The following is a 24,004-nucleotide window of genomic DNA, read 5'->3' as shown; positions in this document are numbered from 1 at the left end:
AACAGGCACTCAAATCATTCCATCAGAGGGGCTGCAGCAGTGGGCCTGTGGCCAGCGCAAGCCTCCTCCACTACCATCAGTGGAAGAACAGCCTCCACCATGCACAAATGTGACTTGTTTATCTCTGGAAAAATAATAGCCACGCTCTCTCCTCTTGCCCCCACCAAGGGGCCCAGCTCAGCCCTGCTTCCCAACTCAGGTCATGTCAGCAGGACCCAGAATCAATGCATTCCACCCATCATGGTGTGCCTCAGTTTCCCCAGACGTCCAGGGGCGAGGCTCCCTCCTCCTGGGGGAGAGCTCAACTCGAGTTTGTGCAGTGAATAATCTCTGAAATATGGCTTTTGGCTTATGACGTACTGGAACACAGGCTTAGCCTTCCTGCAAACCCACCCAGCAGGATGGAAAATGAGGAGGGCTGGAAGGCAAGGTTGAGGCACAACATGTTAAAAAGAGCCAGTCTCTGCCCTTCCTGGATGATGGCCGTGACCTGGTGATTTCTCTACTCGGCTTTTGCCCACAGCAGCCCAGTAACACAACCTGCGACGACGTGCTCACTCAGAAACCACCAGCACCCCTTTAAGATGTGACCTTCCTTCGCTCTGGCCTCAGGTCTCGCCCCTCCCATAGACCCAGGGCCTACAGGCCTTAGCCAGCCTGTCATCCAGTGGCCCCCAGGTTCAGTTTTCCTGCACCACGAACAACTCCAACCTCACTTTTCTGCACAAGACACTTCTCAGTATAAGGGGCATGGCCCAGCGCCTTGGGGACTCAGCTGCCCCTCCAACTCCCCATCCTGTCCCTCCCTATGCCCGGCCACAACTCCCGGTCCTGTTGTGTAGACCCAGCCCAGAATCCCCAGCAGGACTCACAACAGTGGAGTGTCTTCCTCACCCCTCTTCCTGCCGCACCTGCTTATTCACCCTCCTCACCTTTCAAGGCACCTGTCAGCCTTATTTCCTGTCTCTGTCTCCCTACAAACTCCTCTCTGTCTGCTGGCCTGAAACAAGCGGCATTTCTTTTTCCTCTCTTCTTGTGAGGCTTGGTAAATAACTGTCATTTTATATGTATTTTTCTTTCTGGTATCCATCCACCCATCCATCAGTCCATCTGTCCATCTGCCCATCCATCATCACCTGTCTGTCCATACATCATCCATTATCTAACAACTCACAGCACTTTATTTTTCAAATCCATTGACTTATCTGTGTTTTCTTTCAATCTGTGAGCTCCATGTCAGAATAGCTGACTTAGTCCTCCTTTATCCCCAGCACCTAGTCGGTACACAGCGCACAGTAGGTGCTCAGCAAATGCGGCCTGAGGACGTTCTTGTACTGACAGGCGGTTTTGCACCCGTTCTCACTGAGCTACATTCACATCCTGAAACTGAAACTCAGACAGTCCCCCTGGGCCGAGCATTCTCCGCTCAGCTGTCCCACACTCTGGGGAAGTGTGACACGCCTCAGCAGGCCCAGCAGCCACCCCTTCGGCAGCGTGTGATTGTTAGAGGAACTTCCAGCCACCATTAACCTGGGAGCAGCCAGTGATCCCACGGGGGAGAGCAAAAGGGTGATGAGACCCATTTACAGAGAGAAAAGTAAGGCTCAGAGTCGGCGGTGGAAGTGGGCTTGAGGGGGGCTCAGCCAGCTGGGGGCACTTCCACACGGGACACGAGGGCTCCAGACCTGATCTGGGCTCAGGATGAGCACACAGGAGAAGGTGCAACTGACTGTTGTTACTAAAGATGGCAAATGGCCACTGAGAGTTAACAAAACCAGCACGAGCGGCCTGTACAACTTGGACAGATGATCCCTCCGTGATGAAACCTGACACAGAGCAGGGAAGCCGGCCCGGTCCGCCCCCAGCCCTCAAACACCTGGCCCTTGGCTAGTGGGTTCTGTTACCTCTCAGGCGCTGGTGTGTCCTTCCATCTCCCTCTTTTGAGGCTGAATCCAAATCCCCTCTTCTTCCTCCAGAGGGTCCTGGGGAGCTCAGCCAGGGCCCAGACTTGCCGAGGGTTTGAGCTTCTAATCCCAAATGCCCTCTCCCAGCGCTCCCACTGTCTGCCCCTCCTCCCGATGTCTGCCTCCAACTGCTGGAAATAACTCCAGCATCCTGATAACCATCAGCCCTGCGAAGGAAAAAACAAAGCAGACGTCCATATACACAACAGGCTCTCAACTTAAACAAATTGGATGGGCTGGATTCCAGGCCTATCCCCCAAAGCAGTGCTCCCCTAACCTTCTGGGGGCACAGGCTGTGGGGGATTGAAGCCAGCTGACATCAGTGCATAAGAGCTGATGATGCGCATTTTTCCCAACTCTGCATTTCGTGAGTCGTTTGAAAGGTCTGCAGCGGGGGCATTTACACCAAGGAAATTGGCAAAAGCCAGTTGTTACATACTTAGCAGACAAACCACTACACAGGTCTGATTGAGAAATTGCTGGAAGCCAGAAGCCTCTCCCAGGAAAGATTCATTTGCACAGTCCCACACGAGCTTACATAAAATTTCAGGGAGCGCAGTCCTCTGAAATCCTGTGGGGGGCCCTTGGGTTAAGGTTTGTTTAAGCTTTAGGTGTTACCCACACACAGGGGAAGATGGGGAAAAAATTGATACATGAGTCAAAAACTGGGTCGAAGATTCACAATATGTTATTGTTAAACCTCCCTCAACATTTCTAAGTATGACTGTGTCGCCGTTATACAGGAGAGGACACGGAGGCCTGAGGGCTTTTGTGTGTTGTCCAAGATTTCTCAAAAAGGAAGTGATTGAGCTGCAGTTGACTCTGAGGACACTGGTCTCTGTTCACTACCCCACTGGGAAACAGCCTTCTGGAAGCAACGGTAGATGAGGCCACAGAATAATGGGTCCCTCAAAACTCCATGTCCTAATCCCCCAGACCGTGAACCTGTCCCCTTACATGTAAAGGGACTTGGGGGTCGGGAGAGAGGATATGGAGGTGGGATGTGGAGCAGGAGGCAGGTGGGAGAGACAGGAGGGGAGGACTTGACAGATCCACGTTGCCGGCTCAGGGTAGGCTGCGTGGGTGGGGCCTCGAGGAGCTGGGAGGGCCCTTGGTTTCCAGTCAGTGAGAAAATGGGAACCTGGACCCCAACTCAGGGAACTGAATTCTGTCACAACCTTCTGTTAAGCAGGAAACAGATTTGCTTGAGCCAGGTCTGCTGACATTGCAGTTTTGGTCCCGGTCTAAACCGTGCGGACTTCTGCACCCCAGAGGCGGAGAGAGCGTCCGCATCTTGCTCAAGGCCACAGTTCGTAGTGATTTCTCAGGCAGCAGTGACAGCCAACAAGCCCCTTTTCTGAAAGGCCTCCTGAGAAGCAGGCTGCTTCCCTCTCTACCCACTGTAGGGAGGAGCAGCACTAGGGTCCCCAGGGGGGAGATGCACCCCTTCTGGGCTCCAGGCAGCCGGCACAGAAGGGGTGCGCTTCTGAGGAAGCCCAGACACAACACAAGACCAGTGAGGATGTGGGAGGAGGAACCGCAGCTGGGAGACGAGGGGCAGAACCGGGCCTCGGAATCCCAGACCGGGCTGGAGCCCTGGCATCACACTTGAAGGTTATGGGGTCTTGGCAAGAAAAGGGCCTCCATGAGCCTCGGTGCTGTCACGCAGAGAATGCCCGTGAGTTGCTGCAGGAAGATCTCGTCCCAGGGTCCCCGAGATGGTGAGGATGATATGACCTCTGACTAACCACGTGTGAGGAGATGTGCGCAATGACTTCTGCTGCCTTCGTCACACTTTCTCTCTCCCTGGTGACTTTTGCTTTGGCTTCCTTTTTCCTTTGCGCATCTGAAAATGTCACTAGGAAGCTGGGTCCTTGGTGGGGCTGGCGAGCCCCCGCCCCTGCCTGCAGGCAGAGTCAGCAGAGCAGGGAGCCTGTGAGGGGCGCAGCCTTGAATCCTGGCTCTCCTGGGTCTCAGGGAAGGCAGCTGGTTGCCCGGAAAGTAAGACGGTGGTAATGTGGCTTTTGCCCTGTGTGGGGCTGTCAAGGTCGCCCAGGGGGGCGCGTCCTGGGTGCTCAGGACACGGTCCATGTACGTGTCCCTGGCGAGCTGCTGCTAAACAGCCAGTCAAGCTCCCGCGCTGACCCGGGCTTGACCGCAGCTCCGTCTGGTCCCAGCATCCTACACACTGAGGACCTGCCCCTCCTGCTCCCTGCCGGAAGTCAAGCAAAGCTGAACTCACCCTCAGAGGCTCCAGAACAGGAGAGCAAAGACACACCGCGCTTTGTGACTGTTACGCCCCAGCCCCTGCCCGTCAGACACCATCCGTCCCTCCTGCCCTGCGGCCCCGCCCGATGCCATCCTCGTCGGGGTCAGCCAGACACACGATGACGTGGTCGTAATAAGCCGGGTCCCCGTGAATGGTTTTAAGTAGCTCCCACACGCGGCGGCGGTTTGGTCTGGAATTTCATGATGAGGAAACTAAGACAGACTCAGTGATTCACCCGGAGTCGCGCAGCCTTGAGGGGACAGTGTGTGTCGCTGAGTGACTCAGAGACTTTCTCCTTCTTGGACCCGATGCCACGTGTTATCTGGTGGCGATTCTTCTGTTAGGGTAGGAATTCCAGCTCTTGGGGCCCCCAGAAGCCCCGTAGCTAAGATTGGCACCTGGGCATCAGGCCCAGCTCCATCCTGGGGGGTCACCACAGTTCCCAGCCCAAGCAGGGTCGGGACAGCAGGGACAGTGCCTTCTTGGTTTGATCTGATCCTCAGTTGGGGGCCCCCTTCCCAGTCTTGGGGTCACCCCAGCAAAGTGCTCTGAGTTGTAGCCAGAGTCACAGCCCGTTCACAGAGCTCAGCACCTTAGTCATAGTGCTAGACCCTCCAAGTAAGCTATTATCCGGGAGCCTCCCAACCCCTAGGCCTCTCCTGGGGCATCTGGCCGCTGGGTGCAGGTGTCCATCCTCCCGGCACGGTGAGAACTGGAGGTGTGGTTAGACCGGAGACGAGCAGGTGATTAGACCAGGAGGCAGAATGACAGACGAGAAGGAGCGGGGCCACCCATGCCACGGAGCCCTGCAGCACCTGCTCCAAGACCCATCTTACCTGAACCTTTACAACGACCCTGTGAATTGAATATTCATACACCCAGGCCCAGGATGATGGAGTAGGGGATCAGGGTGGTCAAGGAACTTGCCAGAGGCCACCTGGCTTGCAAGTGGAGGAGCCGGGACCCAGGTGTGGTGCCCTGGGGCCTCAGGGTCTGCTGTTGAGCCCACTGCGTGTTGGCGAGTGAGTTGGCCCTGCTGAGCTCCGTTTTCCTGTGAACTTAGAGGTTGGCCCTGATGATTAGTTGGGACGAGCTTCTAGGTCAGGGAGCACCGTCGCCCCCAAGACCACCCTCGCTTCTGACTACGTGCCAATTCAGGGGGCCCCAACCCACCCTCAGTTTGCAAATTCTCTAGAAAGACTCGCAGACCTCATGACAGCCGCTAGACCCGTGGCCGTGGCTGTTACAGGGAAAGGAGACAGGCCAGCTCAGAGCACAGAGACCAGGACCCCACCCCAAAGTGCCATTTTCCTCCCCCAGGAATCAGGAGGGGCTGAGCTCTTGGTGTTGACGTGACAGTGCTCACAGAGAGCCACCTGGGAGGGCTAGGGGTTCGGAGACCTCATTAGGGCTTTGTTATGTAGCATAACTGAATAATTGATCGATTGCCCACATGTTTATTCTCAGTCTTAAGCCTGACTGATGACCAAGACCCCCACCCTGAAGTGACGAGAGTGGTCTTTCTGGCATGGCCAACCCCCTCCCCCTAGGACTTTGGGGATGACTGAATCTGCTAGAATATGCAGTGTGGCCAGCCCCTCACCTAAACAGAGACACCGCTGTCAGGTATGACAGATACGACCTCCCAGACACCAAGACAGGCCAGAGCTCTCTTTGGGGAAGCCAAGTGCTTGCACAGCTGTAAAGTCCCTTCCCGCTCTCCCACGGTCTCCCTCCCTGGGGCTCGCCCCCACTGCCTTATGTACCCCTGGCTGCTCTCCCAGGGCCAGTTCCAGCCCAGCCCATTTAAACCACTTACCTGTCTTCCAGGTCTTTATCCCCTCTGTCTCCTGCTTCTTAGATGTTCAGTTTAGCCATAGCATGTACTGATTCACAGCAGTTACGTGCCTGGCGCTGTCCTGGGGCTGGCTAAATGGGTAAATGTCGCCCTTGAAGATTTGCAGTACCACTACACATGCACAGGCTTGCACAAAGCAGAGGCTCAAAACACAGGCCCTTTTGAACAAGTGGTTGATATGGTAAGTGATGTGGTCAGTATATGATCAAAAGAACATTCTCTCTGGAAACTGCTCACAGGTGTTGCGAGAGGTAAGTGTCCAGCCTCAGGTGTGTTGCTCCCTATGCATATGCTGTGGATCTGCCCAAGGGCCACTGGATAAAAAGCCCCGCCAGAGCGCACCTACGCTGAGACGTCACCAGGACCCTCAGCAGAAGCAGAGAAAAGCCCTGGTTGAGGACCTGTGCTGGCTGGGGTTTGGCTGGTGTTTCCAGCAGTTTCTCATCCTCTGACATTTGCTGCTGCTTCTCCCCATGTGTTTGCTCAGCCTGGACTTGCCAGCGGATGTTCAGTTTGCCTTTGGGCTCCCCTTGCACCCCGCCTACGAGGGTCGGTTCACTCCGGAGGAGAAGACCTTGTCCCTCCAAGTCATGCAGTTCTTCTCCAACTTCATCCGGTCTGGGTGAGTGGACTGTCTGAAGCTGGCACTGTGCTTCCCCTGCCCTCATTCTGAACAGGAAGACTCACCCTTCCCACCCTGGAGATGGGGTCACCTGCCACCTGGTTCCCTGCCTCAGTTTCCCCCTTACAGCCCAAACCATCTTTGGTGTCGGAAGTCTCCAACGACTACACTGCCTTGTTCAGCCACAGTTGGTGGCTCTGGGTCGGGGTTTCTCAGTCTCAGCCTGATGGATGCTGGGGCTGGATAAGTCTTTGGGTGGGGGGGCGGGTCCTGTGCACTGAAGGCTGTTAGACAGCCTCTGCCTGCTAGACGCTAATGGCACCCCAACTGTATCCCAGTTGTGAGACCAGAAATATCTCAGACATTGGCTGTTGTCCCTGGAAGGCCAAACCACCCATCCTACGTTGAGAACCACTGTCCAGATGGCCAGATTAAGTGCAGTTGCTCTGGACCCTTCATTATCTGCCTCCCCATGTAGGATTGTCTAGTCGAGTTAGCAGACTCACTGTTCTCTCTTCCCAAATCGGTTCTTGCTGCTCCTTTCACCTACAATTCACCCACCTCCCTGTAGCTCGGTACCAGACAGGTACTGGCCTCCTGGCACTGCACTAGGTCCCCTGGAAAGTGAAAGGCACAAATATCACAGCTCACCTGTAACCTCCCAAATGGGCTGAAACGCAGCATAATTAAAGGCAGGACAAAATGAAACAGTTGTGGGAGTGGAACACAAAGACTTTTCTTTTAATTCCAGACTTAGAGAATGTTTTGCTGGGGAAATGACATTGAAGTTGACCTTGAAGGATGAGTAGGGTATTCGGGCCACGCAGGACAGGGCAGGCACCCGGGGTGGGGGTGGGAGGGTAACGTGAGCCAAGATTCCCCAGGGAAAGGATGAAAAACACACCTTGTTTGGCCGGGAGGGTCTGCTGTGTGGGCTACAGCCTGGAAGGACACGCTGGGATGGGCCTGGGGCGAAAGTCAGAGAAGGAGTCTGGTCTGAGGGGTGACAAGATCGCCTTCACAGGCAGTTTACCACCTCTAGACCATCCCCTGCCCAGGCCTTGGACAAAGTCCTCCAGAGATGGGCCAGCAGGGAAGAAAGGGCCAAAATAATGCCACAGTGTCGTGCCCGCCCGGATCTCCTCTTGCAGGAGTGGCCCAGGAGTGGGGACAGGGCCCTTGCACTGAGCACAGCCCGGAAGTCAGACCCAGCAGGTTCAGGTTCTGTTTTGACACCCTTGGGTGTGTGATTGGGTCCCCAAGGCGAGGGCATGTGGGACGTGGTGCCGTGCAAGGAAAAGGAAAGACAAGTTTCCCTCATGGATGTTTCTTTCTTCCCATGTCCCCAGAAATCCCAACTATCCTCACGAGTTTTCCAGGAGGGCGCCTGAATTCGCAGCTCCCTGGCCTGACTTTGTCCTCTCTGCCCATGGGGAGAGCTACAAGGAGCTCAGCGTCCTGCTCCCCAACCGACAGGGCCTGAAGAAGGCCGACTGCTCCTTCTGGTCCAAGTACATCCGGTCTCTGAAGGTGGCGGCAGGTAGGGGAGCCCGGGGCTGGCAGGTACGGGGTGCCTGAGGGAGGGAGAGCCTCATCCGGCTGGATGGCTGCACTGAGCGCTCTGGGGCTGCTGGGCCCTGGGAGCCATCAACATGGCCTCTGCCGTGAGGAGCTCGCCATCTTGGGGGGCTCCTCTTCACCAAGGGCCTCTGTGCTTATGGGGAGCAGGAGGGAGAAACGAGAGGGAGAGAGAGAAGCACAGAGAGGACGGTGGGTGACCAGGGCAAGATGCGCCATGGGGTGGCGGAGTCGGGGGGTTACCAGGTAGGTGGGCGTGGCAAGAGAAGTTAGGACTTGACCCTTGTCCTCGCTGCCCTTGGGGGAGTGGTGAGACACTTGGGGCTGGAGCTCTGGCCAGGGAGGACAGGGGCTTTTCCTCCTCTGTGCTGAAGAGCCTTCTGTTGGGTTGATGCTGATGGGAGAAAATGAATCATAATAAAGTCTGGATATATAGAGAAACGAAATGTCCTTAGGAAGCTTCCAGAAGAGTGGAGAATTGGTGAGCTAGCTCGGTGAATGATCTTCAGCTTTCCTGGTGCCAGCATGGGAGGCTGCCCCCCAGGCTGGTGGGAACCCAAAGGAAGGGCTCACTTCTCCCCGGAGCATCTGGGAAGGCTTCAGGGTGGGGGTGATGTCAGGGCTCAGTTTTCAGTGTGGCAGGAGCTCTTCCTGCAGGAGGGACATGAGTGGAACATGCAGCCCGGAAGAGGCCTTGTCCAACATATATTCTACTTCCAAGGCCAAGTGGGTCTTGATGAACCCAAGAACTGTGTACCCTTAGCATGGCCCCTCAGCTGGGTGAAGAATCTGGTGTCCAAGCCCAGGAAATGCCCCTCTCTAGGGCATTAGTAGAGGGCACCCATCAGAGGCTAGAGTCCTTTGGGCCCAAAGGAAAGAGATAAGGAAGGAGTCCAGACTGGACCAGCCTAGCCCCTCATGTTTCAGATGAAGCCAAGGACGGGCCGTCAGCAGGAGGTGAAGAGGTGGACGGGCCAGCTGACTCTGGGCAGGGAGAAGACCTCCTAGACCCTTCCGAGCCAGGCTCCAAGAGCTACAGCAAGTGACCAGCCCCTGAGACCCTGCTCACCCTGCCAGCCCCATCCCAGGCTGCCACTGTGGGTCCCTGATGCTCTAAAACAACCACCAACTTTCAATAAAATGTCTACGTGCAGTAAAGCATTTGTGACTCTGGCTTGTTTATTCACGACAACCACGGGGAGATGCCAGACTATGTCTTGCAAATCTTCATGCAGTTTGAATCCCAGGCTGTTGTTTCTTTCCAGCAGAGACTTGCAGCACATGCTCTGTGCCCCACGCCCTGTGCTGGGGAGGCGAGGGCCTCACCCCTGAAATGGAGAGAAGGGCGGTAAGCAGATGCTCACCTCGATGCAGGAAATAGGGATCCATTGAGGGCAGACCCCAGATTGACATTAGCCCCACCTATCAATTAGAAAGGATTTTCTTGAGACGGTTCCAGCATGCAGGTCAGAGACCAGTTTGGGCTGATGCAATATCCTAAGCAAGGGACAGTGAGGTCTAAATGAAGGTGGTGAGGGCAGAGATAGGGAAGACACAGAGAGGAAACCCCTTAGGGAGCAGGATGGACAAGACCTGACGGGGTGGGAGCAGGGGTGCAAGGAGTGGAATTACTCCGCCAGCTTCTGCCTGATGTGGATCCCCAGATAAGCAACTTTTATTTATTATTTACCCTCTGAAGGGACTCATTTATGGAAGCGATCTTCTCTTTAAACTGTTGCAGTTACACACACACACACTCACACACACACACACACACTCTTAACAGTCTCTGACAGTCACATGACTTGTCATGAGATGTGTCTACACATGTATCTCATTTCAGCATAAACTAAAGTCAGATGATTCGTAAGTCAGGCCTACCCCCACCCTGTTGAAGATGTTGAGTGTGAGACTCAGAAAGGCTTGTGGTGCTTAAATTCACACAGGAGGAGGTGGAGGATCAGAGACAGGCCCAGGCCTTCTGATATCTGTTTTCTGGTACTTTCTGGACTTCAAATAGGTCTACAGCCACCTCACGTGTCCTGTAAAACCTACTGATGCCTCTGAATACCCCAGGTAGCTTCGAACATTCATTCTAGGCTCTGTCAGTTAGGAGAGTATCTAAATAGTCAATTAAAGGGCCTAAACCCCAGGATATTCCCAGGGGTAGGTAGCCCCAGAACTGCTTAAGTGCTCAGTAATGTCATCTGGGGCCAGACTCCTTCCGGCTCTCCTCTTTGCTATCATTAGCACATGGACAATGTCTGACTTCACTGATACAATATGGCTACCATTGCTCCGGACATCACATCCCCTCCTGCAGCATCCCATGCTGGAAGCAAGCAGGGCAGGATAAAAAGGTTCCTCTCTTCAAGTACCTTTTTTTCCAGAGGGAAATGTTTCCCAGAAATTCCCAACAGAATTTATGAGTCTTTGCCAAGATGGTGTTGGATCTCCACTTTCAGACTGGTTGTTGACATCAGGGAATAGACTAGTATGATATTATTAGACCAGGGTTTCTTACTCCCTAGATATTGCTGTGCCAACAAAGTGGGGGTGCAGTTAGCAGAGCTATTGTATAGGGAGCTGTCATCTCTGCCACATAATTAACCTAGGCTCCCATGGTCATGAAGTCCCCCCACCCATCTGGGGGTCTTCCCAGCTTGGTCCAGAGTTGGAGTTGGCCTGAAGAGCCTCTTTATGTCTCCAGTCCAGAGTGAGCAAGTGTCCTAGTGACAGAGCTCATGGCCCTGGTGATTCTTGGTATCCTTGATCCAGGCTCAGGCACCTGGACCTGGAGCTCCCACAGGGGTAGGGGACACAGCACCAGGAGGCAGTACTTCCTAACAGGCTTGGCCATCCAGGGGTGCCCAGACATGGGGCAAATGGAACCTCATTAGTTTCCTGTGGCTGTTGGGACAAATGACGACAAAAGGTCAGAATGGCTTAGCAGTAATGAGATCTCTCGTAGGCCTGGGGGCTAGAAGTCCTGAATGTAGATGTCAGCAGAGCCATGTCCTCTTGAGAGCTCTGAGGGACAGTCCATCCTTTGCCTCTGCCCAGCCTCTGGTGGCTGCTGCTCACCCCAGCTTGTGGCTGCCCTCCAGTCTCTGCACCCACCTTCCCTGTCTATTCTCTTACAATGACACCAACACCAGTCTTTGGATTCATAGTCACCCTAAATCCCAACTGATCTCAACTTGAGAACCTTAATTTCATCTGTGAAGACCGTGTTTCCTGATACGCTCACGTCCACAGGTACTGATTAGGACCCGGCCATGTCTTTCTGGAGGATACAGTTCGACCCACTGCAGGACCCGACCTGGAGCAGGACGGTGTCAGGAGGAGCAGGGGCTGGTACAGGCTGGTCCACCCCAGACTATGCTGGGAGAGCTTGACCTCAGACTCCTGGGGAGTCAGAGGAAGGGACCTCTGTGAGATCTGGAGTGAGGCCTCAGGTGTCCAGAGATCCTGCTGGCGTAGCCCCCACCAAGGCCTGACGATCCTGCAATACTGACAACCTTGAGGCCATTCACCAAGGTCTCACCCAATGCCAGCTTTTCCTGTAAGCACTGTCCCAGTTTTCTCCCCTAAAACGAAATCCTGTTCTTGTGTAGCCACAGGAAATAGGTGTAAGCTTTGTTTTTGTGGTTCCAACCATAGTCTGTCTCCAGGTAAAGTGCCAGTTCCCTCCTGAGAAGCGTAGGAGTTTCCTCCGCTGACACTTTGGTGGGGACTTTGAAAGACAAACCTGGGTGCAGTACCATGTGCTGCCAGGTGTTGGCAGTAGTGGGGCGACTTGGAGCAATTCCTTTTCCCCAGTGGGTTCCCGCTAGGGCCTTTGGCTAGGATCATCTGGGGGTTTTACCACCTCCAAATTTCACAGGCCACACCCTGGGTGGTTTAGATCGGTATCCTGGAGGGGGTTGGGGAGCCATGGGGGGCGCAGGCTGGGGAACCAGACACAGGATTCCCCTGCATAGTCAAGATGGGGCCCCGCGTGAACCTCTCTGACATTTACTTCCCTCACCTGTGGCATGAATTCAATTAAGATCCCTGGGAAAGCAGCGTTCAGTGAGGTGCAAACTGACAGTATTTCTTTTTACTTTTTTCCTATCATTTCCCACTTGTGATAAGAACAATGCCCCCCCCCCCCCCAATTCCCAGAACCAGCGAAAAATTAAGGCCACACAGCACGAGACCTTAACGTCAAAGACGTGGTGAAGGTGGCCGCTCAGCTGGCCCTGGAATAGCTAATAACCCGGATGACGCAGCTGGAACCGGTATAATCACAGGGTCCTTAAGAGTGGAAGAGGCAGAGGCACTGGCAGCGTGAGTCGGCCGTGGCCCAGGGTTGTGGTTCCAAAGGTGGGGGGATGGGGGCGTGAGCCTAGGAGTGTGGGTGCCTCTGGAAGTGGGGAAAGGCCAGGACAGGGAGTCTCCTCTGGGAGGAGCGCGCCTGTGGACCCCGAGGTTTTAGCCCCCGGGCTTCCATATCACGGTTCTGATCTCCAGAACCTTGGGCCCTGGTAGCTGCTGTGTTAAGCCTGCGAGTTCGTGCTTCCTTGTTTCAGCACCATGGGCAACACGTACCCCATTCTACCTGTGGAGGACCCCTTAGATGTCATCCGGGACAGGCCTCAGGCACAGCTCATTGCTCCCCTGGTATCAGAAAGTCCTCTCCAGTCTGATATCAAGACCCGAGATCCTCCCTCAGCCCGGGAAATGAATCTTGCACAGTCTTTAACTTTTGGGCATGGGGAATGGGCTAATGCTAGTGGAACCAGCTCGGGCTGCCCCTTCTGAAGCCCTGCAGGTATGGCCTCGCCCCAGATGCCACCTGCACCTCATTCTCAGCCTTTGCAAACTGAGAGAGAAAACATCCCTGTTGACATCCTGTTATGATAATGAAGCCTACTGTGCAGATTCGCCTGCTGATTGCGGGCGCAGATGATCGTGAGCAGAAAGTAACGAGCTCACGGTGCTCAGCCCCCACCCAGGCACCTCCATGTGCCACCCGGACGTGAGAAGCTCAGGCGGGAAGTCTGCGGTGCCGAGGCCTTCACAGCCCTGCCCTGCCCAGTAGCGGGGGAGACGGCAAACCAAAGTGAGAACGTTGAGCTGCAGGAGACCTGAGCTCAGACCATGACGCAGAGACTGAGAATAGGGGGCCGAAGCCTGGGGTCCCACCGCCAGCCCCCATCAGGCTGTGTCCAGAAGGCCCAGTGCAGGTTCCCCCTCTGCTACTTTCTCCTCCGCAGAAAACCCCCTCGACGCCTTCTTCCTTCCCAGATGGGAGCGCCAACCTCATGGTGGGGGGCACGTGCCCTCTGTGAAGGGCAGGAGGTCACAGAGCACTTGGCACCAAGGTGAGGGTCACCGGGAGGTCAGGGGTGAGTGGGTCAGCACCCTGAAAGAGCACCTTCAGGACTGGGAAGGCAGCAGTCAAGGAAGGAAGTGAAGAAACTCACCCCAGCCCTGTCATTAGTCTGAGTCAGCTTCCTCCTTCGATAGCAGCGGCCCGAAGGCCAGAAAGATGAGGCAAGTGGCTTTCTCAAAGGGACAACGTGACACCCTTGCAGAGGACAGCCAGGCGTCGGGTCCCCTGGGAGCTGGGAGGCCGGACGGCTGCTCCCGGGCTGCCTGAGGCCTTGGGTCGAGGCCCGAAAACAACCTCTGAGGGCCTGAGAACCCCTGAGAAGCTCGAGGAACACAGACCCCGGTTTCCAAGGCTGTGAACAGAAACAGGTCAAGGGAGTGCTCAGGAATCCATTTTCAAATAAGCCTCAGGGGCTGCAGGTGAGCCCCGGTCCCCCCCTGCCAGCATCCCCTTCTTCAGGACAAACTTCCCGGCTTGCCCTGGGTCCAGTCCCCTGGACACTCCAGGGAGTGTGAGCGCCCCCCTCGCTGTGGCGTGGCAGCGGGGTCCCTCACCTGTTGATTTCCTGCTGAGAAAGGCGGGGATTCGCTCATTTAAGGCGCCCGACTCCCCTCACAGACTCAGGCGCTGGCTCACAGTGTAGCCATTTGCTTTTTACTTTTTTTGAGGTGGAATGAGGACATCGAACATGCTCGTGTCATGCAGGAAACGATTCCATCTTGTACAGGTGGCCAAAGAGTCCTCCCAGCGCCTGACACATGCACGTAGGTCTTGTCAATTCTTCGGGCGCTTTTGTCATCCTGTTTCCTTCTTTCCTGCCCCGTCGTTTCCCCACAGGCCCCGGCTTGCTGTGTCAGTGACGGAGGCCTCTGCAACCCCCGCCCCGCTGTCCTCTCCACCCCTCCTTCTCGCGCCCGCGCTCAGAGATGGACTCTGTCCTCAGTGCTCGGGTGACCCTCCGTGGGGGGCGCCCACGGGCCCATTCACCGCGTGACGACCTGGGCTCAGGCCACGGCCTGTGCTGGGATCCACTTCTCTACTCCCTGTTCGCTTGCTCTGTGCTGCTCGTCTGCAGAGGAACAGCCCCGGTCCCCAGGTCAAGTCGCTGCTCTTTTATTTTACTTTGCTAGTTATTTAAGGTCAGGCCTGCTTGCAGAGCCGCTTCTGTGGAGGCCGGACCATCCCATGTCACGGGGGCGCTTCTCTGGCCTTCATCATGGTAACCCCTCTTCCCCCACCCCGCGGGCTGGGCCTCCTGCCATCTCCCAGCACCCTGTGGCTCTGACTCCCCAAAGTGAACTGAGTGACCCAGAAGATGCCCTTTTGTGCACAGGGGCATTAGCTTCACCTGGAAATGGGGGTGCTGCCACCCCCTCCCTAGCCCTGCGTGATGTCAGCGGAGAGCGCCGTCCAGCATAACCTCACGCAGGCGGACGCCCCTCAGCAGGTGTTCTCAGTACCCTCAGACGTTTCCATCCTGCTCGCCCCGTGCTTTGGGCCAGAGCCTCTGCTGGGCTCTGCAGACAAGCGGCAAATATTCCTGAGGCTCGAGGGGCCCCCAAATCGAGAGCAGGGCTCAACCAGAGAGAGCAGCCGGTCCCAGGCAGTGGAGAAAGTGGATGACAAGAGAGGCTTCAGGAGCTGGAAAAGGCACCCAAAGACTGGAGAAAACTCTCCAGGAGGTGACTCAGGCTGAACACCACGGTTAAAGAATAAGCAGGAAGGAAGCTTCAGCCTGCGTGAGCAAAGGCACAGCTTGTCCCAGTGTTATGGCCATTTCCCAGAGAAATCAGACGGTGCTCAGAGGTGGAGGGAGGGATTTACTTGCCACGGCGGCGGGCCCAGTGGGATAGCTCCCGCAAGGCTGAGCACCCAAGAGTAAAAATGGCTGGGTTTTGCACAGTTGGTAGGAGGAAACTTGCTATCCCATCCATGCTAAGCATTCTTTATTGTTCAGGAGGGGGTCAAGGTAGCCAAGGCTACCACGGTGCACAAGCAGTGCAGTCCACCCAGCAACTTTTCCGCTCCAGCAGCAGACTCTCCGGAGCAGACTCCCCCAGGCAGCAAGCTTGGGAAACTTCCTGCTTCACCCGCGGCCCTTCAGCTAGGACAGCACCTGGTAGCTTCTACATGCTCAGGAGCTGCCTCCATCCCTTGGGCCTCCCCAACTTGCAGGGGAAGCCCCAGAGCTCTTCTGAGTTCCTTGTCGGTCAGCTGCCCAGCCTCCTCCCCTGCCATGGTCCCACCGGCCCCACCTGGCTGCTTAGCTCTGCCCCCAGGGTGAAGCTACAGGGGCTGATGCTGGGTCTGACTGTGACCATGGGAGTCAAGGTTCTGGATCTTTCCAAGGTTGGAAAGTAAGTGATGACCACAAGGGGGAGACAGCCAAGTCAGGGGAGGAACTGACAATGGGCAGGAGTCAGGCCCCAACATCTGAGCTGCACTCAAGGGCTGCCTGGCAGGGGCAGGGCTGCTAGGGATGGGCTGTGGGCCCAACGTTTGTCCAGGGCCTTTGCTGCTCCTTTCCAGCATGGCTGGGGACCCCGACCTCCTCATACTCTGTATTTTAACAGGAGCCCAATAGGTGCCACTCCCTCTAATAAAACCCGCCACCTGTTGGCCCCGCCCAGGTCCAGGTGGCCCCAAACATCCATATAGTGTGTCCCATTGGAGGTGAGGGTGATGAGAAAGAAAGGGCGCTGGGCTCCCTGCAGGAGGAGATGACATCCGCATGTCTGCTGGGCTGGGCGGGTGTTGTGGGGAGAAAAACAGCAAACAGAACAAGTTGAGGATCCCACAGAGCAGCGAGATGCCGGTGCTTAGGCCTCAGTCCCTAAGATTCCCCTTCCTCTTTCCGGGGCCCTCCTGACCGCGGGCCTGGGCCAGGGCCTCTGGCCTTTCAGAAGCGGGGTGTGTGTGACTATAAAATGGGGGTGAGGATTGCCAACGGCTCAGCACGGAAGTGGGAATAAAACACCAGCATGGACTCAGAGGTATTGCTGACCCATGGGGCCGGGTGGGCGGGCCTGGCCTGCCCGGCACCAACCAGCTGTGTCCCCGGCCTGCTGCGACCTGCGTCTCCGCACCTCCCGGGTCAGCGAGATGCCTGACCTGCCACCGCAGGGCCGGCCAGGGGACAGGAACGCATGTCCGGAAACGGCTCCGCTGCTCATGTGGTGACGGCGTCATGAAGACGTTATGACATCTGGGGTGAACAACTCCCACAACGCGTGCTTTTATTGGGATTTTCCCGCTTTTTGCCGCAGCCCATTCACTTTTCAACAGCATGTGGAAGCACCTCATTTGTTCCAGGGTCTCAACAAGGCTGCCCTGAAGCCTAACGCCCACAGCTCAGGCCCTTCAAAGGATGGGCTATAAATACCTCGGTCATTAAAAAGAGGAAGGGCTGCACCTGGACAGCCACGAACATGTAAATTCCACCCGAGCCCCTCAGGGCCCAGGCCCCGCCCGCCATCACCACACTCTCCCCCTGGTTTCTGCAGAAGAACCTGGCTTCTAGGTCAGGGACCACAGGCCAGCCAGCTCCCCCATAAAGCTGCCTCCAGAAAGCCCATGGGGTCCCTCAGTCAGGTCACAGGCAAACACGGGTCGGGTGGGCCACGGGTTGTTGGTCCTGGACAACCTCACCCACTGGGGAGGAGGAAGGGCCCCCTGGTGGGGAGGTCAGGGCATGGTCCCAAGGGGAGATCTTTGTAGACTGGGGGTGTCTGAGAGTCTCAAACCCCAAGTTCAGAAAGGAGAGAGGAGGTGAGTCTCCTGGCAGAGTGTCAGCTGGCTGACCTTGGGCAAGTTATTGAACCCCAGCTTTTCGGTACAGTGGGGTGGCCTCGGACCTCAGGGACGTTCCACAGAAGCGTCTCACGCCATCTCCTTGTAGTAGAATCATTCCTGTCTTATATCCTGAGCACTCAGAAAAGCTCTCACCACTGTAAGTGCTCAATGAATGGTGTTCAATCTAATTTTATTATGTATTTTTATCGAGGTAACATTAGCTTACAACACTATATGTGGCTTAGGGGGATAGGCTTACACCTGCTGAGATGCACGTCACCACAACATGCCCTCCAAGGCACCCTGGTCCTTTTACCCTAAGCCATTGGCACCCCCCTCTCCCTTTTATCCTGCACCCCCCAGGCCCCCTCTGCTAACTTCAATTCTAATCATATTCCAGGGTTTGTTTTGGTTTAGTTTTGTAAGTTCCTTTATTTTTATTTTCTTTCATAAGCGTGAAATCATCCGGTGTTTGTCCTTCTCCTTCTGGCTTATGTCACTTAGCACCACCTCCTCCAGTTCCATCCATGTTGTCACACTGGCAAGTTTTCATCTTTTTTTATAGCTGAGTAGTTTTCCATGCCTTGGTGTTTCTCCAGAGAATGCAAAGCACTCATGTGCAGGGCTCTCTGCACCCATGTTCACTGTGGCTGCTCACAGTTGCCATACTGTGGAACCACGGTAGGTGCCAGCGCAGAGCGGAGGCCTGAGGGTTCTGTGTACCCAGGGGAATTCTGCTCCATCAGCGGCTGGTGAAGGAGCTCAGGTTTTCCAGCTCAGAGGCGCTGCCCATCCTCCTCGTGGGCAGGATTCTCTGTGGAGTGTGGGAGACCCAATGACAACTCACAAGCTGCCCTGAGACCTGGAGCCTGTGACCTGCTTGTGCAGCTGACAAAAGGGACTTTGCAATGTGTTGAAGGTTAGAGTCTTCGCGCTGAGGTTTCTGGATTATCTGATCTAATCATAGGATCCTTTGAGAAACAGAGAAATTTCTCTGGCTGGAGACGGCGAGAGACATCTGGCCTGTGAGACCTGGGGGTCTTCACACAAGGAGCTCCAGGTGCCCCGGCAGGGAGCCAGCAGGAAAGCGGGGGCCTCAAGCCTACAATTACAGGGGCCTAGATTCTGCCTCCTGCAGGCGCTTGGAGGTAGTTCTCCCCTGGGTCTCCAGAAAGGAGTCAGCCCTCCGTCGTCACACAGTGCGACCCATGTGAGATTTCCGACCCATAAAAAGGGAGCGAGAATAAATTTGTATGGATTTTAGCCTATTTGTCATGCCTGCAACAGAAAACTAACACAGAGCCCCCAGGCTATGAGGAAGTCAGAGCCACCACATCCCTGGCCACGATCTACGTTTACCAAGCTCTTCAGAAGTTCATCCGTCACCACCCGCTGTGGGGTCTGCTGAGAGCCGGCACTGGTGGCGCCACATACCTCTCTTCCTTACACACCCCACCGCCCTTCAAGATAGCTCGTCATGGCCACCAAGGCCCACAGCCCACGCGGCCTTAGGCCCCCAGGTGACAGGTAGGGTAAATCAAGACCCAGAACCTCAACTGGGAGGATTTTGGGGGAATACTTAACATATCCTGTGACATAGGAATCCAGGAGGGCCCTAAACACAAAGGTTGTCTCAGCCCCTAATGTCCCAAATGACTTCCCACAGAAGGGACCCCCCCCCCATAACTGTGTAACAACTCACCTCCTTTGGTAGGCCATAGGATGGTGAGGACAGGGAGGAGGAAATTTGATGGGGCCAGGATTGTGACTTATTCCATCTTGAAATTTGACCTCTCAAGTAGGTTGTGCTCACTCTTTGGGTGCAGTTCTTCAAGTTGTGGTTTCTCCATGCTTCTCCTTCCTCACCTCTCATCTTGTGGTGTGGGGTAGAAACTGGGTCAAAGATCTAGGCTCACGATGGTCTCAACAGAGACGGGGTGAGCTCAGCCAGCTGGGTCAGGAGGAGCCCAGGATGCCTGGCAGCCTCTCCTCCACCTCCGCTCAGCCCTCTCCAGGGAGGCCGCGCAGCGTGTCCTGACCACACTTCAGTTGTGATGCCGGATAGCCATCCTCGTTCCATCAAGACTTTATCTCCCGTTTGCTGATGAGAAGGGAAAGTTGGGACAATCTACGTAAGTTTCCAGAGTGTTTGGAAACATCTAGAAGGAGAGGCTGCTGAAAGCACAGAGGAGGGAGGGTTCCCCATCAGGCACAACGGAGTGCAACACCCCAGACAGAGCTGTCAGGCACGTGCGCTTGAGATGATGTGAAAGTCCTCCTGTTGTTCTTATATAAAATAAGGGGTGAAAAATCCATGGTGCCTAGTTCCAACGGGGTGAGAAATCCTGCCCGAGGCCACCCCCTGTGAGGGGGACTTGAACAGTCTGACAGGAGAGCCCAGCAGCCTGGCTGGGGGCCACCAGGAGAGGGGGAGGCAGAGCAGACTCCTCAGGGCACGTTGATATAACCGTGCCGAGCGAGCAGAGGCGGGGCCGTCAAGAGGCAGAGGCAGAGTTCAGCATGCTGGGGCCACAAGAGAATAATCCCAATAGACCTTCAAATCTCCCGCAGAGTCCAGTAAGCATGGTTGTGATGTGGGCCCTGAGGCAGGTGGTTTGGAGGGGGTTCGGAGGTGGCATTTCCCCAGCCCCCCAGGAGGGCATCGGCCCAGCACCCAGGCCTCCAGCCCCTCTGGCAGCCCTAAGGCCTCTCCAGCACTCAATCCTGCAGACTGAGTCCAAGGACACGGGACCTGCCAGGACCCCCTTCCTTAGTGACTCACCGACCACAAGAGCCGCCCAGCCAGACAGCAGATGACATCATAACCACAGCCACGGCCCTCCGCCGGTGACATCACAAGCCCTAAATAGATCCGACATTTGTTAACAGTTTAGAGAGTGAGCAGGCCCGGTGGGGCCTCCTCTGCCGGTACTTCCCGGCTGCTGGCACCCCTCCTGGCTGCTTCTTGGATCAGGGGTGAACTTCGCCTGGAGGACGGACACATCAAAACCGACAGAGAAGAGAATCCCGGCTCGCAAACGCAACACCAGAGACAGTCACTCACGCAGGAGCTGGGCCTTCCGCTCGGGCCCTTCAGAACCACGCTCTGATGTCGTGATTGTTTACACCTGTAGACAACATAGGCTGCTCCATACGATTCTGTAGTTAACTTTTAAGAAAGTGTTTTGTGTTATTAGTAACACTGCCTGCGTTGATGGTTCTTCTAAGCAAATTGCAATCACAGCGCAGTGCCTCGTCACCGCCCAGAGTTGCCAGTCATGTGCCCGTATCATCCGCTTTGGATCTGCTTTGTCGGAGGCAGATTAGGCCCAGGTGCGGGACTAAAACTCACCTAGAGTCAGAATCAACCTTGACTTCTCCTACGGTATCCACCGGATACAACCTGGCAAATAAAGTTTTTCTCTGATGTTGGGGCAAATTCCATTTCTTTGGTTGATCATAAAACAGAAGTAGAAGACATTTGCTGAGGAGTGTTTGATAATAAAAACGTCTGTTTCCACCGCACCATTATCACAGCTGTCTTCCCGGGGCAGACTTAGGGGGCCACAGTGGGGTGCAAACAAGTGAGACCCGCCATCGTCCACCTCACCGGGCCTTCCTCAGTCCCGCTCGGACTCCTTGCTGGGGACCGAGGTGATGCTCCGAGGCTCCCCGCTGTCCCACTCTGGGGTAGGAGTCCTGACGGCAAAAGTTCTGTAGGAATTCGGAGCATGAAGGGGCTTTCGAGAGCATCTTGTCTCTGCTCCCATGGTCTAAACAGCACCTGGGACTTGGATGGAGAAAGGGACACCCAACAAGTCAACTTGACTCCCCAAAAGACCACCCACCCTCAAGGCCTCCTGGCAGGGACACAGGGATGACGCAACGTGGCTTCTCTATGCGGTCTGGCGCACAATGACTCCTCAGTGGCCCAGTGGGGTCACCAGCTGTCCACTTTGGACTCTCATGTGAGCGGCCGTCTCGTGAGTGTGGCAGCTGTGGTGTTTACAACTCGACCTCATAGACGCGCTGGGGAGACATGGGAGCAGTTAGTGTCCCAGGGACAGAGGAGGTGACAGAGGCTGAGTCAGGGTGAATGACTTGCCCATGGTCACAGCTGGGGCCTCCTGTGAGTGACGCAGCGGACCCCACCCCCTCGCTGTGTGACCAGCTGTGCTCTGTCGTGTCCCGGGATGGCAGAGACAGAGCTGCGTCTCTGCAAGCGGAGTCAGGCAGACTCTCGCGGTGGAACATGAGGACTCGGAACCCCAGGCCAGTGTTCCTGGGCCTTTTGGTCCACACAGAGAGTTTAAGTGACTTAAAACAAGGCACCTCTCTTTGGGAAGGCCCCCATGGTTCGTGGCTCGGCCACAGACAAGGGTGGGTCTCACTGTGACCCTGAGACACTGGGGAGGGGGTTCCCTGTCCCTGGACTCAGTCTCATCATGACCTTGTACCCAAGGGCCCTGAGCTGAGGCTGCCGAGCACGACCAGGACGGCACCACAGGCTGGTCTGGACCTGCTCCACCAGGCTTTCTTCTGAAGATGACAGATGTCCTCGCCCCCACCAGGCGTGGATCTCTAGAGCCATATTTCCTCTTGCCAAGCCACTGTCCAAGTGTTACGGTTGCAGGAATTCTCCCCATGTAGCCACCCTGCGGGGAAGATCGCGAAGACACTGGGTTCACCTGGGCTGCTAAAGACCCAAGGCCCAAGCCAGCACCTCCCCAGTCCCGTTGGCTGTAATCGGTGAACTTGGAAGTCAACTAGGAAGGAGCCGCAGCACTGCTGGCTGAGGCCACACCCAGCCTCAGGCAGGTCCCCCCATGGCCCCACGCTGTCTCCTCACCTGGAACTGAAATTGCTCCCCCTTGCTTCTCCCTCCTCCCTTCTTCCCACCTCCCTTCCAGGGAAACCAGCCGTGGCCCCTGCGGGCAGTTAGGGACTCTGCCCTCCCACCCAATACCACTAGCCTCCATTACCCTCTGGAACACTGGCCTGTACCCAGCTGCTGGCCTGCTTCTCTCCAGTGGAAGTTCAAGGCCTGGACACACGTCTTACTGGAGTCTCTGCTCAGGTGCCTTGCAAGTGGCCCCTTGTCCCTGCACTCTCCAGTCTTTCTTGTGAGCACCTTTTTCCTTAATGAGAAAAGCTGGCTCCTGTTCCCCTCCCTCAGAACTTGGGAAGTCCCTGGCCTCTCCGTGAGGAAGGAGATGTGTGGAAATGGTCTAGAGAACTCGCTCGGGGTGCCAGGGACTGGGAACCGCTCCTCCTGGCTGGAGGGGAAGCAGCCAAGCCGAGCTTCCGTCTAGACGGGGTCTCCCAGCCATGGCTGCAAGGACACTAAGTTTCTCAAGGTCCTCAAGACTGCTAAGCACTGGGTAGCTGTTTTCCCAGGCAACTGCTATAAATAGCTGGCACCCAAAGGCAGACCCTCTGGCCCCCAGCACCCCGTGCGATTGATCCCCACTGACAAGGCTGCCTCCCCACCAAGAGAAGCAGTGGCAGCCTGCCTTGGCCCCGGGGAGATGCGAGGTGAGATGCCGTCTCCTCTGCCAGGCCAGCCTCAGATGGTCCCCACGCACAAGCCTACTAAGCCCATGACTGTGACCTTGTGGCTTTATGCCCAACCCTGATGTCTGGTCGGGGTGACGCCCCAGCAGTGACCTCAGGCAACGTGCAGCTTCCCCATCGCTCCCCTTCTCATGGGCTCACTCCCTCCGGTATGGCCCTCTGTGGGGTCCAGTCCACCGTGCTCAGCAACACCCCTGCCCCTACTGCTATCTTCCTTGCCCTTCATCTACCAAACCCTACTGCTTGTGTGATCAACTTGGATGAAAGGCTGGGGCAATGAAACAACCCCAAAAGACCAGGAAACAGCTCGATGTCATACCAGATATTCTGATTTCTTAGCGTCACACCTTTCCCCAGCCCAGCCAGAGTTCTTCCTGCGCTCCCCCAAATCCCCCAGGCTCGGCGGTCTCCCTCTGCCCATCGGGAGACAGCTGAAAGCCCTATTCCATTAGCAGATAAGGGTCTTCACCTGCAGCCGGTCTGCGTTCAGGGCCAGAGTTGGGGAGGGAGAGCAACGTGCCTTTCTTAATCTGAGGACCTATTGCGGCATTTTTTTAAACCAAAGAGAGCCACCCACCATGTTCAGCTACACATCCTCTCCATCTTTTCTATCTTTAGCTACACACTGGCTTTTCAGAGGTTTTGGAATTATAGAAGTTCCTTAGGCTGCACTTCAGCGGACTCACGTCCCACCCGCCCCTACCTCCAGGGCTGATTCTAGATCCAGGATCGGAGGAGACGCCATTGGCCTTGCGTTGGGAAGCCTTCCTTCTACGATAGCACAGCAGGGCGAGTGAGTGAACATTCTATGTCTCAGTTGCCCATTTTCTTCACTGGATGGTGAACAGTTGAAAATGCGTGGGGTAGAGTGTGCTAAACTGTGTTGGGGTTGGAGGTTGTGTGTGTGTGTATGTGTGTGTGTTAGTCCTGAAGGTGTGTGTGTTACCACCCCCTTGTACTGGTCCTG

At 55.7% G+C, this 24,004-nt stretch overlaps 1 protein-coding gene across 1 annotated transcript in view; it reads left to right on the top strand.

The window, feature by feature from the left end:
* TG (thyroglobulin) overlaps positions 1-8,382 on the top strand; it is a gene marked incomplete at its 5' end in the record, with an annotated part of 169,129 nt that extends 160,747 nt beyond the window's left edge. The window contains 2 exons of the mRNA XM_084229744.1: positions 6,579-6,713; positions 8,063-8,382. Of these exons, the coding sequence (XP_084085870.1) occupies positions 6,579-6,713; positions 8,063-8,291 (364 nt within the window). The 3' untranslated portion in view covers positions 8,292-8,382. The remainder of the gene's footprint in view (positions 1-6,578; positions 6,714-8,062) is intronic.
* Between the last annotated feature and the right edge of the window lie 15,622 nt (positions 8,383-24,004).

This window comes from Talpa europaea (genome assembly GCF_964194135.1).
Source record: "Talpa europaea genome assembly, chromosome: 3".
In the NCBI taxonomy this organism is placed as follows: Eukaryota; Metazoa; Chordata; class Mammalia; order Eulipotyphla; family Talpidae; genus Talpa; species Talpa europaea.
This window is presented reverse-complemented; position numbering and strand designations above follow the sequence as displayed.